This window comes from Ostrea edulis, chromosome 2 (genome assembly GCF_947568905.1).
Source record: "Ostrea edulis chromosome 2, xbOstEdul1.1, whole genome shotgun sequence".
NCBI lineage: Eukaryota > Metazoa > Mollusca > Bivalvia > Ostreida > Ostreidae > Ostrea > Ostrea edulis.
In genome coordinates, this window is record NC_079165.1 from 105461486 (window position 1) to 105482142 (window position 20657).

At 34.5% G+C, this 20657-nt stretch overlaps 2 protein-coding genes across 8 annotated transcripts in view; one reads left to right on the forward strand and one right to left on the reverse strand.

The window, feature by feature from the left end:
• Positions 1-6411, forward strand: part of LOC125667320 (LIM and calponin homology domains-containing protein 1-like) — a 59494-nt gene extending 53083 nt beyond the window's left edge. For 6 of the 7 annotated variants that reach the window (XM_048900815.2, XM_048900817.2, XM_048900818.2 and 3 more), the window contains 7 exons: positions 512-550; positions 1127-1233; positions 1429-1493; positions 1600-1706; positions 2679-3534; positions 3975-4139; positions 4311-6411. In XM_048900815.2, coding sequence (XP_048756772.2) covers positions 512-550; positions 1127-1233; positions 1429-1493; positions 1600-1706; positions 2679-3534; positions 3975-4139; positions 4311-4336 — 1365 coding nt within the window. In that variant the 3' untranslated portion in view covers positions 4337-6411. Of the gene's footprint in view, positions 1-511; positions 551-1126; positions 1234-1428; positions 1494-1599; positions 1707-2678; positions 3535-3974; positions 4200-4310 lie in introns of all 7 variants that reach the window. The other variant, XM_048900816.2, reaches the window with a different exon arrangement.
• A 6494-nt stretch (positions 6412-12905) lies between these two features.
• The window catches only part of LOC125680939 (ubiquitin-conjugating enzyme E2-22 kDa-like), a 13111-nt gene continuing 5359 nt past the window's right edge, over positions 12906-20657 (reverse strand). The window contains exons 3-6 of the mRNA XM_048920772.2: positions 19942-20024; positions 17570-17733; positions 16636-16700; positions 12906-16232 (exon numbers count right to left, since the gene is read on the reverse strand). Coding sequence (XP_048776729.1) covers positions 16161-16232; positions 16636-16700; positions 17570-17733; positions 19942-20024 — 384 coding nt within the window. The 3' untranslated portion in view covers positions 12906-16160. The remainder of the gene's footprint in view (positions 16233-16635; positions 16701-17569; positions 17734-19941; positions 20025-20657) is intronic.

The window sequence follows — 20657 nt, forward strand, 5'->3', positions numbered from 1 at the left end:
GAAAGGTATTTTACGGGTTGTTTTGTGCAGTTTTGACCAGCAACATGCGTCATGTGTGTGGTTTTTGACCTGGCAATGTTGTATTAGCATATAAAAAATGTGAAAGTTTGAAATGGATTTTACAAATTACAGTATTTGAACTGGACTTAACGAGGCAATGGTGGTTGTTTTATTTTCTTCTGCACAACAAACACTGGCCTGTGTTTTTTGAAAAATTGTAAAATTTGCACAGTTTGAGAGCATTAGTCAATAATACTTTGATTTCCATGGTGATATTAATTGTTTACAGGAGATCTAATGATGTGTGTTAATTACTGTACATTTATCAACAAACTAAATATTTCAGTGAAACAGTATACTGTACTAGGTTTTAGATGTGGATAATTTGAGGATAAAAGTTTTAGCTAATCTTAACAATTAAACAATGCAGTAGTTTTAGGTTTTTCCTTCATATTTGTGCATTAATCACTGTCCTCCATGGAATTCATGAATTTTTTTTCTTTCTTTATAGTTCAACATTAATCAGACCAGCCCAAGTCATGTGGAAATGGTGAGATTTGTCTTTTTTTTTAAAAGTCTGTATTTGTGTAGAATAATTAGTCCAAACAGAACAAATTAATCAGCTGTTCACAAAAACACCACAGGAAAGAAGATGTAATGTGTAAACTGTGCTGGCATGTGGAATTTGTCATCTGTTACTTATTTACAATGAAGAGACCACAAGATTGATTTATGTAGCAATATATATACAAAAACAACTGTTTAACTACATGGCTATGAATTCTTAATAATGAAGTTTAAAGAGGATCACACCCAATGATGACTTCATTAAAATACACGTAAAATAGTAAATGACATATTTGTGATGTTGATATTGAAAACCATATGATTTAAAGATAATTATGTATTTAAATATATATATAGGTTAAATTTTCAAATCTGTGTTAGAAAAGATGAGATATTTTGTATTTAGGTTCTGTAAATGTCACAATTTACTGTTTACAAAAATTTAACTTGAAAACAAACATACTAGTGTGTATTTTAGATAAAATGTTCTTTGATATACAAAAACTTTATTCTATTATGGAAATTGGCTAGAGTATAACTGAGTTGTTGCTATTGACAGGATCCTTCGAAGGAGCCTCAGTATGATGCTAAAGTGGGACAACCAGTCACTCTTCAGATATCAACGTCTCATCTGATCATTGACCCACGTAACCAGAACCATGCAGAGTGAGCACCTCATTTATAGGAAGAAATACCTTCTATAAAGTCTTTGTTTTAATATTTTTGGGCAAAGGGAGAGAAATTTCTTGCCTTTAATTTCCTACCTACATAATGATGAGGACTAAGTCTTTGGAATGAACCATACAGATTCCGATTTCATATTGTTTTCATTCTAATAAACTTGGTATTTAAACTTTGAAGGGATCCAGTACCTTTGCCTGAATACAGTTTCCATGTCAACCTTGATCAACCAAAAGAGACAGGAAGTATGTGTGGATGGAAAATTATCGTATTCAAGAAAATTATCGTATTCACATGTATTATAGAATATGTGTCATGTTGATTCTTATGGTACATAATGTCATTCCATAGGTGTGCTTCCAAGTCCAGATTTAAATAATGATCAAAAACATTTACAAGAGGAAGAAGAAAAGACCAGGATAATGAAGGAAAAGGAGGAACAATTGAGAAAGCAGGAGGTACATAATAAAGGGTCATTGTAGTGCAACTTGTATGTAATTTACATTTTCATTGGCTAATGCACTGAAGTATGAAGCAGTTGAAAGAATGTTGACAAGAATGCAAAGCTTTCAATTTTTAACATCAAAGAAGAATGATGTACAAACGTGAGGTATAATGTAGATTAGAGGTATAGAAGAAAGATGTACAAACGTGAGGTCTAATGTAGATTAGAGGTATAGAAGAAAGATGTAGAAACGTGAGGTCTAATGTAGACTAGAGGTATAGAAGAAAGATGTAGAAACGTGAGGTCTAATGTAGACTAGAGGTATAGAAGAAAGATGTACAAACGTGAGGTCTAATGTAGATTAGAGGTATAGAAGAAAGATGTACAAATGTGAGGTCTAATGTAGATTAGAGGTATAGAAGAAAGATGTACAAACGTGAGGTCTAATGTAGATTAGAGGTATAGAAGAAAGATGTACAAACGTGAGGTATAATGTAGACTAGAGGTATAGAAGAAAGATGTACAAACGTGAGGTCTAATGTAGATTAGAGGTATAGAAGAAAGATGTACAAACGTGAGGTCTAATGTAGATTAGAGGTATAGAAGAAAGATGTACAAATGTGATGTCTAATGTAGATTAGAGGTATAGAAGAAAGATGTACAAACGTGAGGTCTAATGTAGACTAGAGGTATAGAAGAAAGATGTACAAATGTGATGTCTAATGTAGATTAGAGGTATAGAAGAAAGATGTACAAACGTGAGGTCTAATGTAGATTAGAGGTATAGAGACATATTTTACTTCCTAAAAATTAAAGAGAAAACCAGAAAGTATCAAGCCAAGTACTAATGTTGAATGAGAAAATGTTTTGCCAGGATGGCTTGATTTGCAACCTATAGTCTTAACTCCAAAGCTTATGTGTAACATATTGCGCCTCTTATCGTTGTTTCTTTGTGCACTGATTCAATTTTGTTAAACTATTGAAGGAGGAGATCAGAAAAGAGAGAGAGAAATTGCGTCTCGAACAGGAAAAGGTTCAACGCGAGAGAGAGGCTCTGGAGAGACAGAAGCATGTGGAGGAAAAGCCAAAGTATCGCCTGACACATGACAACAAGAGAGAAATGAACGGTTATGATAAACCCAGTGATAATGTGACTCAGTTTAGTGTGTCTCAGGAGACCAGTCAGGGGCCGAGGAGACTGGAAACATTGTGGGCACCAGATCCTAACAAGGACAAGCAGCGGTGGTCAAGAGAGGACATGATGGCCATGAATCGTAAGCCCACTCCTTTACAGAAAAAACCTGAGCCTGAACTGGAGCCAGAGAGCTCTAAGGAAGTGCAGCATTCCAATTCTGTGCCAAAATCTAGACCACACAGCGGTGACCATATTCAAACCCAGATTAAACCACATAGATCTGAGCATCACAATCTACACTCTCACTGGATGGTAGAGGAGGCTGAAAGGAGGAGGAGGGCAGAGAATAAACGGCATTCTGTTCATTCCTACGGAGGACCAATTAAACCGGTGCATCAGGAGGGGGTTGCTAATCGCTGGCGAGACGATACCTCCGTCCCTAAACAACAAACATACAGTACCAACAGTGTGATTTCCCCTAGATCTTTAGACACCAAACAGTTTAGTGCTGTGAATGAACCAGATAAACTGTCTCATACTCTTCCAGCCAATTATAGTTACAGTCACGCACCAAAATCAGATAACAGTCTACGACCTTCCAAAAGTTCACCGAATCCCCCCTCCCCAACATCACCCCCAAGCCATGCTGAACAAATTATGGCAGTCAGCGGAAAACAGCTTTGCTCTCATTGTGCCCAAGAATTAGGTGAGCTTTGGGTCTTCATATTTAATTCACACCACTTATAATATATGACCACATATCATTCAAATACAACTATATTGATGATCTCCAAAAGGCACTGGTGGCAGTCCTTTCCCCCCCCCCCCCCAAAAAAAAAAAACTTAATTTAATTGGAGATTGCAATATTGATAATTGCCATCATATTTTAAAAGATGAAGTTGTGTATTTTTCTCTTCGCATAAAACATCACATTAAGAAATATGGAATGCTCTGTATTTGTGTCCTGCTCTATATTTTGTGTGTCGACTAGATTCTATAATTTGTGTGTCGACTAGATTCTATATTTTGTGTGTTGACCTGCTATAATTTGTTGTTGAACTGTTATATTTTGTGTGTTGACCTGCTATATTTTACTTGTTGACCGGTTATATTTTGTGTATTGACTTTCATTATGTATGTTGTAGGGTTTGGAGCTGCCATGGTGATTGAATCCCTTGGTCTGTATTACCATGTACAGTGCTTCCGATGCTGCGTCTGCCACACAACACTGGGTAATGGATCCCAGGGAGCAGACGTCAGAGTGCGAGTCAACAAGCTACACTGTCGGAATTGTTACAGTAACGATGAGGGTCAGTACTAGACAATGGACAGACGTGACAAATCTCAGATTAGAAAACTCATAATATCTGGTAAAATCATTAAAATATATAACCATAACTCAAAGGTTTTACAATTATACATGTATCTTTAATTATTGCATGTAAGATGATTTTCTAATTTTTCATATTTTTATTTTCCAGCTGGTTTGAAATTTAGCAAAGTTTGAACCATATCCATGAAAAGTATTTTAAAAAACCGTGAGAAGCTAAGGGAAGTAACCTGCGTACTGGTACTGGATCTAGCTGAGGTGATTTGACCAATCTGTGTAGCAGGTGCCCTATTCAACAGTAGAAAACAATCCAGGGACTTAGTGTTTTTAGTTGTCCAAATGACTAGCATACACTTACTGGTTGCTTGGTTACACAAGATGGGGTTGTGGCAATGTTTAATTTTCAGAATTGTATTTCGTGTTCAAATGTGCTTCCAAAAAAGGGGTTGAGACATATATCCTTGTACACATGTTGTAATGTAAGTGGCAGATTATATGTACTTTTTGCTTGATTTGGCTTTCAAATAATCTAAATACTGTGCAAGCAATTTGAACATTTTTAAAAACCTGATTCAGGGATGTCATTTCCCTTTCCAGGTTTTAGCGTATCTGATAGCATATGTTGCCCTTTGATATGACCATCCTGTAGAAATTAATCTCATTGTTGTTCAGCTCTCAGTTATACTTCTCTACTTTTGATTAATTTAAAAAGTTTGTGACATTTTTAATGCAAATTCTGTGCCATGAATTTGTGAAATTGTACTAAGACAGTGATGTAATACTGGTATCATGTGTATACCAAGGTTTTCTTGTGGGTCTAAGACAGTGATGTAATACTGGTATCATGTGTATAAATTCTCATGGGTTTTCTCCTGGGTATTTAATGTAAATGTGTGTACATGCAGTTTTAGTTGCTAGATATACATGTGCATGTATAAAACTTACAACAGTATTCAAAAATATTCATGTGTTGTGACTCTGATAATTATATCTCATTGATAATCAATATATATATATACCAATTTTGTTGGGTGTTGGTGTACGATATATACAAACAACATTCGTCATGAATTTATTGTTTTGTTGATTTAATGACCTCATGCAATAGTCCGTGCCTTTCTCTACTGGTATTTTTCAGACATATTGAACTGCATGTTATACTGTCAGATTACATGTTTTGATGATGAGTTGATGTTGAAAGTCATTAACATTCCATGGCCAGGTTGTCAAATGTGTTTTGTCTCATCCATTTCGTTATATTTTGTTTTCAACATATTATATCCTCTTTTTTGCATATTTGCTGTGATCAGGGTAGATTTGACGAAAAATATTTATTGAAACATTGACTAGAATTTTTAAATTTCGAAAGTAATTTTATTTAATAAATTCATGTTTACACAACTTTTATGAAAGTTTTAAAGTGCTGGATACAGGGTGCATCAATGTAAAGCAAAATAAAAGTTGTGCAAACATTAAACATTGATTATTAATCTTCATGAAATTTACTAACCACTTGTAACCGGGTCATTTTAAGAGATATTTGCTGTACTCCTGAAACTAATCATGTTATTATGGATGATGGAGTTGTTTATTTTAGTCATGATTTCGGTCATACATGTAACGGATGATAAAAATCACACAAGCATTTTCTACTTCCTTCTTACGTTAATTTTTAAGATCAATATGTGTTGATGTAAATGAGCAACTCCTCAGTCCTGAGCTTTCTTTGTGCATGGTTCAAAGGGCAAAAACTGTGCAATGTTAATAAGCAATATTTTAAACACATTAACTACAGCAGGTATATAATTCATACATAAATAGCATTGTATGCATGACATAATATGGTATATATTTTTATATATGTTTGCATTGATACACAATGTATGAAGTATTTAATATTCTGAGTTACAAGTTGTATACTTTTTGTAATATCTATGCAATTATGAAAATGAAGCAGATAGGACATGACAGAAATTTAATCTACAGGTTCAGTCTGATGATTTTCTTTAGATTGTATTTAAAACCTGGTTAATTAAATATGTCATTGAAAATCGCAATTACTGCAATACACCACAAGCTTGAATTACAAGCTGTATACAGTAATAAATATATATACAATAATGACTGTATGCTATGCAGTAATATCATAATCCTAATTTTATATATGTAAATAAGCAGACATCAATAATATATTGTCAAATTAATGTGATACTGTAAATGGCTTAATATTTCAAATAAATATAGAAACCTCAGATTTTCTTCAATATTCACATTGTTGATTTACATGGAGTACAATGTTTGTTTCCTAGTTTTAAAGAAATTGACCCTGAATGACATTAATCAGGAACTCGACCAAGGCTTGTTGCTCCTTGAAGGGAATCATTTCAGTACTGTCACTATAGTGTATTAAAAACTAGAAAAGGCTGTGTAAACTGGCACATTCAGCTCAGAACATACAGTACATACTAAGGAGTTCAAATGCACTCTCCCGCTGACTGAAATGTACTGCAGCATGCCTAGTTTTATTTTGCTAGATAGACAACTTAATCACTGATTTCCTCCAGGAAAATATGCAAGACCAGTCATGGTCAACCTAGCTTTAGACTGACATTTCAAACAAAAATTTGTTTTCTCCAGAGGCTTTTGCAACCAGAAGATTTAAAACTCTGTTAGGCCAATTCAACTTAATTGATAGATTATCATTCCCGCCCGCCCCTTAAAAATCGGACCGCCCCGAATTTTTTTATTTTGCGAAACTTGCGATTTCCAGAAAATTTTCATGCCCGACTCCAGTATAGCAAAGTGAAAAGCTACATGAACGGTGAAGAAAATAGATATATCATATATGTATGGTTTTCTTAATTTCTCACGTTCTAACGAGCATAAATCTTGAAAAGGTTTGGTATCTTTCTGTGTTTGAAATTAAAGCTTAACCTGGAATTGTCTGTGAAATAAGCATAAATTGATATCCATCTAGCATTTATGATTAAATGACGCACTTCTGTTGACAAAATTTTTTCTCAGAAAATAAAAATTAAAAAATAAAATCCTCCCACCCACCCCATACTTTTTGGTGACTGTGGATGATGATCTACTAATTAAGTTGAATTGGCCTTGGCCAACCTGTTACATACGTAGCTACATGTACGGTTAACATTCATCCATGACTGATGTTGAGAGTTGGCACTTTAAACTCCAACTTATACTGTCGGGAGATTTGGAATGTGGCGTCGGTGGCCTAGTGGTTAGGCCATCAGACTCTCGACCGAAAGGTTGTGGGTTCAAGTCCTGGCCGCAGCAGGGCTGACGTTGTGTCCTTAGGGAAAGGCACTTTACATGAATTTCCTCACTCCACCCAAGTGTAAAAGGGGTACCTGGCTATAGACCGTGAAAGATATTGTTAGAATGTTAGTGCCTAGTGGTTAGGCCATCAGACTCTCGACCGAAAGGTTGTGGGTTCGAGTCCTGGCCACAGCAGGGCTGGCGTTGTGTCCTTAGGGAAAGGCACTTTACATGAATTTCCTCACTCCACCCAAGTGTAAAAGGGGTACCTGGCTATAGACCGTGAAAGATATTGTTAGAATGTTAGTGCTCTAGCGCTTGTAATGGCAGCTTGCACTGTATGCTTCCTAGGAGGCTGAGAAAGTTCTAGATTGATATAAGGTCTGCCGGGGTAATAATGTACACATCTTCGCAAGCCAAGTGTCTGATTCGCTTATGAGAGTAAGCGAATCGGACACTTGGCTTGCGAAGATGTAATGTACATTGATTATTGTAAAGCGCTTTGAGCAGCATACGCTGGAAAAGGCGCTATATAAAACCAATCATTATTATTATTATTAACTTAATTGGTCTTCCACCACTGAATATAACTCCAAACCTTCACTAGGATTCATGACATTTTGTCTGGACTTTAACTCAACACTCTCTGCCAGGAGATTTGGAACTTCTTGAATTTAACTCCAAACTTTCACCAGGAGTCCTGGCATTTTTGTCTGGATTTTAACCCAAGACCCTCTGCTTCTGCCCAATAATGGCCACCATCAACGTATTGATTATACTGCCATGTGGGTGCGCATGCGATAAAATTTTAAAATCAGGATAAAAAAATCAGTTCCTGCAGTTTTTACATTTGTTTGATCACTGAGGCCTTGAAGACTTCAAGTGACGGTGCCGACACTGTCTCTGGTGGTAGTGAGTTCCAGTCCCTGATTGTACGTGGGAAGAAGGAATATTTTCGGCAGTCCTTGTTGGTTGATGGTAGCAGATAGCTTTTGTTGTGTGTATTTCTAGTCGATCGTCTTGGTCTTATTAGACGTCCCTCCTTTCTGATGGCAACTTCGCCATGTTCGATCTTATAGAACAATGCGAGTCGGGCATCTCTCCGTCTGCTTTCTAGTGATCTCCATTCCAGGTGTTGTATCATACTGCTTACGCTGGATCTATTTCCAAATCGGTTGGTAACGTATCTTGCCCCTCGTCGTTGTACCATCTCTATTCGGTCTATTTCTGTTTTGTGATATGGGTCCCACACCGGGCTTGCGTACTCCACTATAGGTCTAACTAGGGATTTGTATGCGTTGGTCTTAACCGATGTTGCGCTGATGTTTAGGTTACGCTTTAGGAATCCCAGGGTTCTATTGGCTTTGTTACAGATGTCACTGACATGTTGGCTCCATTGTAGGTTAGAGGTGAAAGTGCATCCCAGATATTTGGCACTGGAAACAGATGTCAAGGTGTGTCTGTGCAGTATATAAGATGTTTTGATGGGATTCTTTTTCCTACTGATGGTTAGGACGTTGCATTTGTCAGGGTGGAATGACATCTTTCATGTAGTTTCCCATAATGCTAGTTTGTCAAGGTCGGATTGTAGGTCTGAAACATCCCGAGTCTGATGGGATGGTAAGGTACGCTATAGTGTCATCGGCGAATAGTCGGACGGTGGATTTTATTCCCTTTTTTATTCCCTCTGCCAGGAGATTTGGAACTTCTTGAATTTAACTCCAAACTTTCACTAGGAGTCCTGGCATTTTTGTCTGGATTTTAACCCAAGACCCTCAGCCAGGACATTTGGAACTTCTTGAATTTACCTCCAAACTTTCACCAGGAGTCCTGGCATTTTTGTTTGGACTTTAACCCAAATTAACACTCTCTGCCAGGAGATTTGGAACTTGTGTCACTGACTGACAAGACCTTCTACCTGGAGATTTAGTGCTTTGTATCACAGACTTTAATTAAAACCTTTTGTCTCTTTCAGGAGATTGGTACCTTTGTTGCCAACATCACCTCCTCATATCTTCAGCTATTAATTTTGGCACTAATTCTGTCACTGACTTTCATACAAGACCACTTGCCAGATCTATTTATATTCAAAAACTAAAGTCAGGAGAATTTTGGAATTTTTGTTGGTAATTAAACAATAAAATGCTTTCTTTAAAGAAAGACATTTTATTGCTTATATTTAAATTTTTAATGTATTTCTAAAAAAATATAGACTGCCAGTAGATTTAAGTATTAAAATCATATCATTGACCCACTTGTTACATTAAACAGAACAGCTAATGCAACCTTTGACCTTGACAATGTTCCATATTTGGTAATGATTATGCGGACAGGTGGTACTAAAAAAATGGATGAAACTAATTTGCAACAAACATGTATTCAGTGTGTATGATGAAAGCAATGTAAATTTCAAAAGAAATGCAAGAGAAAAGATTCAGTGAATGTTAATATGTATATGTAATATGAGGACCAGTTCACCAAAAAATCTGGCACTTTTGTTGATGACTTTTATCCATGACTTCCAACTGATTTGGGGCCTTTTCATAAAAAAACTTTACCAGATGTGGTACTTTTATAACTTACCCTCACCAAGAGAATTGGTACTTTTGCCACCAACTTTTACCCAGGAAATTTGGTACTTTTTACTGGGGTAAATTATATTACTATTGGTCAGTGTCTGTCATTTTGCATTGTTGAACCAAATTTGGTATGAAGCACCTTTGAGACAAGAGGGACATGAATTATAAATTTCAGGACTCCTACACCTCCAGGGCCTCTGGGGCAATTTAAAGTAAAAACTGCCAAAAATTTACCAATTTGCATAGTGATGTAGAGCAGGAAGACCTCTACCAAGATTGTAAATTTCATCATCCCAAGGGTAAGAGGTTCTGACTTCAAGGCAGGGCCAAACTAAGCATGTAGCGTTTGTGTATAAAACATTTAGATAGAATCTCTAATGCTATTGATACTAAGTTATTTAGAGGGAGCAGATATAGTTCTTTACCAAATTGTAAATTTCGCAATCCAAGGGATAGGGGTTTTAGTACCAGGGTGGGACCAAAATGGTCAGTGTTAAAAATTGAACTTTTTTTAACTTCTTATTGATAACTACTTTCCATGCAATTCTTTTCAATATTGCTATAAAGCATCTTTAGGACAAGGGAGACTTAAATTATTTTTAGGACTCCTGCACTCTCAGGGGCAGGGTGAAGACTACAAAATTTTAAAAAATCTTGTAAATTTCATGATCCCAGGGGTAGAGGTTCTGATTTCAGGGCAGGGCCAAACTTGGCATTCAGCATTCATGTATTCAAGATTTAAATAACATCTTTTATGCTATTGAATGGATATTTAGAATGAGCTGATAGCTCTTTACCAAAATTTAAAATTTCATGGGGTAGGATTTGGGGGGGGGGGGGGGGGGGGCAAAATAGTCAGTGATTATTGTCTTTTATCATTTGAAAGACCTCTTTAATTTCCCTGATACTGTATAAAAATTAAATGCATATTTAGGAAAAGCAGAAAGGGACAATCTAATCAAAATTAGATGCTACGATCCACTCATCTACTATCGCTACACGATCATAGCATCTAATTTTGATTAGATTGCAGAAAGGGATGTACCAAAGAAGTAGGTACAGTTTCTAAAGTCATCTGGCCCAAAATATCGATGATTTCACTTGGAGCTCAAACCCTGGCATTCAAATAAGGAATAGATTAGCAAACCCAAAACCCGCTCAGTTTGATCAGCAAAATGATTTGTGTCATATGACGAGAGCTTAAAGTTGGCATAAAATTGCAAAAATGCCATTTTCAACGAAAATATCCACAAATTCAGGTGGTTTTCCTTTCAGAAAACATACAGCACATGCGTCGAGCAAATTCATATTCAAGCATGTTTTTCATCTTATAATAATACACAATATATATCATTTTCATTTTGCTCGACAAATGCGCACATCTTTTCCTGAGCAATAGTCTGTATGACATTTGACAGTTTTCAGGCTTGACATGGTATACCTGGCATATATTCTACTTTTTTAAAACGCTGATTAAGATTAATTCCAGACACATTTTATTGAGGGAAAATTTTTGGGCCTTTTTATGTATACAATCGTACCCTGTTCTTTATTAATTTCGTATCCCCAGGGTACTAACTCAACATATTATGTAAAGTCTTTCACCTCCAGTGGCATTTGTGTTTTATGAACACATCTTCTAACTGTTATTGAATATTAGAATTTACCTTAGATGAACAACACCAGATTTTTAAAAAAGATTCATAGCCATGGGGGCTAGTGATACTTTGAACTAATTCTCTTTGGAGCATCAAATGAACGTAAACTTAAATAATTGAAGATATCATTAGTCTTTTGAAGATACATTATATCATCAATTCAATTATTTCTCTCATTAATTCAATTGATGAGTGCATCATTGCTCACAAAATTTGGAGCTCGATATGATTTGATGATCTCTTTAATTCAATTGAATTATTTACAACAATTTTGTATAAGGAATTAATGTGCGCATCAATTCTTTAAAGAGAGCAACTATTTAAGCAAAGAGATCATTAATTCAACAGTGGATATGTTGAATGGATGATATCTCTAATAGATATTTTCTCTCTATAAAAGAATTATTGTGCGTATCAATTGAACTAAATGATATAATTAATTCAACTGAAGAAAACAATAATTCAATTATTGCATGCATTAACTGATTTGATGCATGCTGCAATTCAACTGAAAAGAGAGCAATAATTCAATTATTGCATGCATTTGAATTGATGTGTATATTGTACCTGTATTGTTTTTGAAAAGATTTTTTTTTTTTAAATTCCTAGATCCCCCCCCCCCCCCTCCAGGAGTAAAAATTTGAGTTGAAGTTGAATCTACACGATACAAAAATGCTTGCATATCAATTGAACAAATTGTAGTCTTGTAGATTTCAAAAGAATTTTTTTTATTTATCTCAATGTAAAACTTTAACCCCCATGGTGGTCCCACCCTCATGATCTGAATATACTTGGGATTTTTCATTATATTTTAAGACAGCAAGTAATGATTTTTTTTATCTGGTGCCTCATGAGCTTAATTAAACATCAAATCCTATTTCCGATCAAACTTGAATCCCCTTTACCTAAGCATACTTTGTGCCAAGTTTGAATGAATTTGGTCGAGATTCTAGAGAAGTTGAAAATGTGAAAATTTACAACACTTGTATGCCAAAGGTTCTTGGGATAATTTTTCGTAAACAAAACCAAACTGTCATAATTAGTACATGTACTAATTGGATAGAATGTTCTGTTGGACCCAGAGACTGAGACACAACCAGACTGTACATGTACTGATTATGGTAGAATATTCTGTTCTTACATTTGAATCCTAACAGACTTGTTATAACTACATCGTAGTACATGTGCTAAACTATCTCCAAATTCAGCATTGTACAAAAAATGCCATAAAAGTATTTGTAGATTTAATGTTGTACTTTCATTTGCACACAGATAAAATAATCAAACATATCTATAGTCAATCAAACAAACAAAAGAGGTGAAGTATCGGCCCTACACATTGCATAACTTCCGGTCATCTTGTTTACAGTGAACCATGGTCTACCTGAACTTCTGAAAAACTCTCACACCATGGACATATCATTCTGGACTCTATGAAATCTACAAGATCAGTGGTTATCTGTCTTCAAGATTTAAAGGGTGCACAATACACAGATAATTAAGAACATTTACGAAGGAATGTGTACGTAGTGTTCATATGTCAAAGTCTCCTGTAAGACTCGTGTGAAGGTTGTGCCATGTAACTGATATCTGTTTCTACTCTGCCAAAATCACATGTAGTTGTTTCACATTAATTTTACCATTACTCTTGGGAGTACACAAATTTTTGACTAATTACAGTAAAGACAGAGATAACTGAATTATCACAATCTCATGAACAATAAGTATTACTCAGTCACATCTGACAGTAACAAAGATTGTGAGAAAAAAACTTTACCAATACATAATTCTCTAAGATTTTCTTTAAAAAAGGCAAACACAATTTTCATACTATATACAAATTCAATATTGAGAGATACATGTATTCACTGACACATGTACAATTTGGATTCACTAGTTTCCTTTATTTTATGTGCATTTATTTTAGCCTAAGGATGTCCTCATTGGCATGTTCACATATTAACACTACTCTGTCCAACAATGCACATGCAACAGATAAATAGCAAATTTCATATCTCAGTGAAAACTGCAGACTCTAAAGTAAGAATTCCATTGATATAAGTACATAAGAATGCATATCATCTTTAATTAATATTATCACCTTTCAAAAAGAAGTAACTTTTATTTCCTTCAGATTGCATTTACACCTGCAAGGGCACAGCCTACCCAGTGAGAAAGACCAACAGACATTTTACTCTTTGGACTATGCAGTACATAAAGTTCTAGTCAATGTATTTATCACTGCCCATCCACACCAATACAGAGATGACGAAGAGATACTTAATGAGGCATGCAACATTCTGTTCAGCTCCCTAGTAAACATTTTTTTTCCCCATAATGTGCTCTTGAAAAACTATAGAAATTTCTGGTGATAATTTACTCAGAATTTTGAACAAACAAATGTTTTATCAATATATATATATATCACTGATCTCCATATCTATATAAAAAAAAAATCACCTTTTTCACAAGTATAATTATTTCTGTCTGTCTTCCTGACTGAAAAATTGAGCAAAAGCACAACTAATGATGACAGAGTTTCACACAAATCTCTGAAGCACAGCTTGTATACTTAACAAAGACTCAAAAAGCTTTAGTTTGAATTAGATGTCACACACAAACAAGAAAAATATCACTCATGGAATATACATAACAAAATGTTTGCTTATATACTGTATAAACATGCCAAGCAGCTTAGGCTGTATATTACAAAATGTATTCCAACCCTGGACATCAGTTTACAATGGTCATCTTAAGTATAGATACTGACAATGAAACTCACTTCAAACACAGTACTTACACAAAATCAGAGAGACTTTAAAAAAGGCCACAGAAAAGTATTAGACTGTGAAGAACTATGTATGATAAGGACCTATGTGGTTCATATACAGCGGGAAATTCAAGTGAATTTTTGAAGATTTTATATACTTTTTTCCCCATTTCATTTAGTCAAAACCATAATATTTATGACATGTTTGTCCCCAATTTCGTGATTTGACGGCAGAAATGAAGCACTTTATTGTCTGCCTCATTTCTGGACTAAAACTGTTATTGTTAGTGCTTGTTATTGATTTCAAAAACAAAGAGCACACTGGTACACATGACTTTTTTTATCTTGAGAGATACCTTTGTAGTAACAATATCAATCATATTTGTGATCTTGTCTTACATTTGTGGGGGGGAAAAAAGGCAAGAAAATGGAATGCAAAGTGCAATTTTTTATTATTGAAAAATCCAGCAGAAGTCATGTATTTCTGTCATATTTTGGGATCACTATCATTTTCTATAAATAACATACCCCGAAAGCTTGTTCATACTAATCATTAAAATGTAGTAGAGTTTGCATTAAAAAATATCAAAAGCCATTTTAGAGGCCCAGATTAGGCCCATACCCTATTTAGTTCTATATATTCCTTACATTGATAGTCATAATTCTGGTTTATACTTGTACCATGTAAACCAAGGTAATCAGTAGAAAATATACTACACCAAAAGTTATGACAAGATTGTATGCTGTTGAAAAATTAACCTAAATTCACACAGCAATAGACTATTTTGTTTATTCTTTGTGTGGCATTTCCCCTGTTACAAATAACATTCTGGTATTTATTTTCTCAAGGTATGTATACAGTTTTAAAATTTTACATTGATATGACAGCCTCTATATATACATTGTTTAAGTTTTGGTATAACCAGCGTAAATCTGACTAAATATCTGTGTTAAACTATCTACAAGCACCAACTGTATGTGGTTTTAAAAAATAAATGAAATTCTGAAGAGCAAGGGTAATATTAAATGTCCAAGTAATCCAATTCATAATATAACTGGTCGATAAAACTTTATGCTTGAATTGTTTGAAAATAGTGTGCACTGTGCTTGCTCTGTAAATTAATTTCAGAATTTTTGCAAAACCTGCTCTACTAGTATATTTCCCAAAGTTCTTACTGAAAAGAAATGTTTTGTCAATATGGATATACAGGTATATTTTACACACACACTCGCATATATATATTTATATATACATATCAATACACATCATGTGTACCTAATAAGGTTTTAACTGTAACAAATACAACGTACATACACGTATACTGTTTTCAATCACCCATGTAGTTTTTGTTGTGGATTAGAATGCAATGTATATTAATTATCAAAGACTTTCAACATTACCCAAATAATTGAGAAATCGGAGTTGTCCCTCCTCACGAGTTAACATTTGTTTGTATTACACGTCAAATCAGAAGATAATATCTCTAGTATCGCTTCCACATTCACAAAGTCATCAATTTACAAAAATGTGATCTTATGAAAATGTGATATAAAATCATGATCAATGTACAGTGTTGTGAAAAATGATGGATGACTTAGAAGCAGCGTTTCTACCGACGAGAGTCGTGCTGATATTTTATTCTGGCTTCGTATCACACATCTGCCCTCATCACTTTCTTGTAATTCTCCTTCGAATATGACCACTAATGGCATTAACTTAGTAAGAATTCTGTCGCTCGTTCTATGTCCCAGTTATGCGATGATAGAGCTACTCTGGCCTTGTGCTGCAATGACCAAAAGCAAGTGTGAGGGTTTACTTCAACTTACACTATCAGTTTCTTAATTATGAACTACAAAGAAAAACTTCAAAAACTTGATTCATGTTTTCAATAATATTTTCTGTCCATCTTTAAGACTTAATATGAATGTCCTCAATGATAGAGATAAACTTAGGAATACAGTAAAACTTGAATATAGCCAACACGGATATAGCGAAATTACGGCTATAGCGAAGCGAAATCGATTTCCCTGGCAAATTCTTTATATTTCTATATTAAAATATGTGTCTATAATGAACATGGATATTGCGAATTTACGAAGTAAATTTCTATTCTCCTTAGCTTCACTCACCTCCTCATGATAGAGATAAGCTTAGTGATAGTTTGACTGTTACTAAACATCACTTACCTCATCAAACCCCATGCTCATTACTTGTTGTATCTTGGCTTCAATATCATACTCCCTCTGTGGACCTGTCATTAATAGCAAACAATTTCTAAATCATGTACTTTTCATAAGTTATGCTTTACAATTTCTTTCACATACCCCAGTAAATAACTATTTTTTACTGTTCAATAATAAAACTATTGTATTTTTCAAATCATCAACTGGTATGGGACTTACTCTATATATTTCTTGAGATTTGATATTAAGACACTGTAAGTTGTAATTTTCCAGAAAAATAGAATACCCCAACATCTTCTTAATACAGTATCTGATTCCATACACTTGACAACAGGGTGATACATTTCAACAAGATGTGTTTGTGAAACACAAATGCCCCCGATAATGGCCAATTCTGAAGATGGCCAAGGTCACAAAGACAAATATCTTGGTACCAATAGAAAGATCTTGTCACAAGAAATGCTCATGTACAATATGAGAGCTCTAATATTTACCATTTAGAAGTTATGACCAATATCAATTTTTTAAAAAGTAGGTCAAATGTCAAGTTTAAAAGGTTTAGTATCCACAGAAAGGTCTTGTCACAAGGAATACTCGTGTGAAATATCAAAGCTCTATCACTTACTGTTCAAAAGTTATTAGCAAGGTTAAAGTTTCAGACAGAATGACAGACAGGACAAAAACAATATGCCCTCTGATCTTCGATCTCGGGGGCATAAAAATAAAATTTATTTCTATATTTACATTTTACTTTTCTGTCAGAATTCACAGTCGTTAATTAAAATAGTCATACTATATCTATCAAGATTCATATAAACATTGTTCACAATCATGAGGACATGGCCATCATTTCAGTTGGTAAAGATATTGAAGGTAAAAACATTGGAAATATAAATATTCAATTATGAATATGTAAGTGCATGTTTTCGTATACAACCTCCAGCGTATGCAAATGTCCAATGCCTAGCAGTTTTCCTGAAGATATCATTATTTTCTTTATATTGCTTAGCTACAACTGCATCTTGTGGATCATCGGGTTCCGCCGCGGCCAACAAGGCCTGTAGAGAAAGAAGGACGGTCCGAAGTGTCATGGCAGCAGCCCTGTCAAATTAAACCAGAATCATTACAGCCCTGTCAAATTAAACCAGAATCATTACAGCCCTGTCAAATTAAACCAGAATCATTACAGCCCTGTCAAATTAAACCAGAATCATTGGTCAATGTCAATATGTTCATATATGCCATTAAAATTCTTATGAAAGACATTATTCGCAGTCAATTCTGTTGAATTTAAATAATCATAATAACAGGTGCATCAAAATATATCATATTTTTTTGATTGAAACTGAGTGTACTGTATTATATATTGTTCCGTTGATCAATGCATTTCCATGGGTACTATAGAAAGCATTTCATAATATTTTACCTGCCCCACTTTGAACTCTGTGCAAATATTTCATCAATTCAATTTGGAACAACATTCTAATTTCAATGTAAAAAGAAATTTTGGAAATATATTTGTGAACATGGATGTTTTATTGCTGATAGATACTGACAGTTTGATTACATTATATTAAGTATACTGACAGTTTGGTTACATTATATTAAGTATACTGACAGTTTGGTTACATTATATTAAGTATACTGACAGTTTGGTTACATTATATTAAGTATACTGACAGTTTGGTTACATTATATTAAGTATACTGACAGTTTGATTACATTATATTAAGTATACTGACAGTTTGATTACATTATATTAAGTATACTGACAGTTTGATTACATTATATTAAGTATACTGACAGTTTGATTACATTATATTAAGTATACTGATAGTTTGATTACATTATATTAAGTATAAACATCCCTATATATTGGGCTTTCTTTTCTTTGAGTTTAACATGGAGAAGACACCATACTTTTAAAAGTTTAAACTCATTTCCTGAGGCAGAAATTCATCCCAATCTAAAGACAAAACACATTTGTTTTTTTCAGGCCATGTAGCAAAAAATTTCAATTTTGAATAGGTTTACATTTCAGGGGAGAATTTCTAAATATGCTTTGCCTTGTTCACTCAACCCCTAGCATAACAGCTACAGGCCTTTTTCCTTTTGGATGATATAAATACATTTACCAAACTATCTCACCAAAAAGATATCTGATAATGAGAATGTAAAGGAAAATGTTTTGGAGGTTCTTATGTCACAGTAAAAGGGTTATTTTGTTCTACATTTATATCTTCTTACAAGAATTCCAAGTACAAATTGATGTCCACCATTCAAATCAGTTGTAAAACAATGAACTTCAGAGTTTAAACAGAATTCAACTAAAAAATCAACAAGTCAGAAAAAGCCCCACAATGTATATATCTATCTATCTATCTATCAGATGCTCTACCACTGAACAAAATGTATCTGGTAAAGTAGTTGAAATGGCATGGTTGGTACATTCACCATTTATTTATTTGTGGACTCAAAGATATCATGTGCCATAAAAAGTGCAGTCATCTAGTCAATATTTAAAAAAAAAACGTCCCATAACTCTGTAATGACAAACCCAATAAATCTGAAAATTGAATTAGGTTTTCCACTTCTTAAACTCGAGGAAAACCTTTAAATTCTATGAAAATCTTCTCAATTGATCTCAAATTACATGTATCATGTGCCACAGACAGTGCTGTCATCATATTAATACATGTACTATAAAAAATCTAAGTCCCATAACTGTAATGACAATTCTAATAAATCTGAAAATCTACAGAGGTATTCCTAACCCTAAGATATAAAATTTATGAAAATTTTAAAGGAAACTTAAATTATCATTACATGCCATAGAAAGTGCTGAGAGACGGACAGAAAGTGCTGAGAGACGGACAGAAAGTGCTGAGAGACGGACAGAAAGTACTGAGAGACGGACAGAAAGTGCTGAGAGACGGACAGAAAGTACTGAGAGACGGACAGAAAGTGCTGAGAGACGGACAGAAAGTGCTGAGAGACGGACAGAAAGTACTGAGAGACGGACAGAAAGTGCTGAGAGACGGACAGAAAGTACTGAGAGACGGACAGAAAGTGCTGAGAGACGGACAGAAAGTGCTGAGAGACGGACAGAGTTACTACTTTGTGACACCCTCCATATGGTGGGACCCTAATCTATTCAAATGCTCAATAGATTTCTATTCTAGCTATTTTTAAAATCTTCTCACCTCTAATTTTGAATATCTATTGACATGAAATAAACAAAATTTCTAGTGTACCTAGACTCAACTTGTTGCTAACATGAGTTTACATTGCAAATTTTGCTACACTCACCATTGGTCTTTTAAGATATCTAAACAAATAGCTCCGGTTACAGAACTGATATTTGGATGCCATATCTTTGTTAGAAACTTCACCTAAAGAAAATATACACAAAAAATATCTTAAGAATGCATTGAAGTACAGTCAAACCTCTTTATCTCGAACTCCATAGGACTAAGAAAAAAATTTGAGATATCTGAGGGTTAGTTGCAGAACTGTAGCTCTCGGAGAAAATATTGGGACAGATCAGAGAGCTACAGATCCTACCCTTATAAAAACCTTCGATTTACGGTTAACAAAAAGCTGTGCACAGTTGAGGCCTGATATCGTTGTATTCTTGTGTTGCTGTCTCATAAATTTAACATAAAAAAACTCCAAACATATTTTCCTATTATATTTGTGTCAAAACATACCTTCAAATACTCATTAAAGCCCCATACGACCCGAAAACTCCCAGCTTCAAATGATTTTGTTAATTGACATGGCCATGTTAAGTAACCAGTCAATTCCAGGATAAGAATATCAAGCCTCAACCGTGCGAAGCTTTTTGTACACTGTAAATCGAAGGTTTTTATAAGGGGTGGATCTGTAGCTCTCTGATCTGTCCCAATATTTTCTCAGAGAGCTACAATTCCGCAGCTATTTGAGAGTTTGAGATATATTGAGGTTAAAGAACATAAAGAAAATGTAGTTAGGACTTCCAACCCACTTCGACAAATCCATGGTAT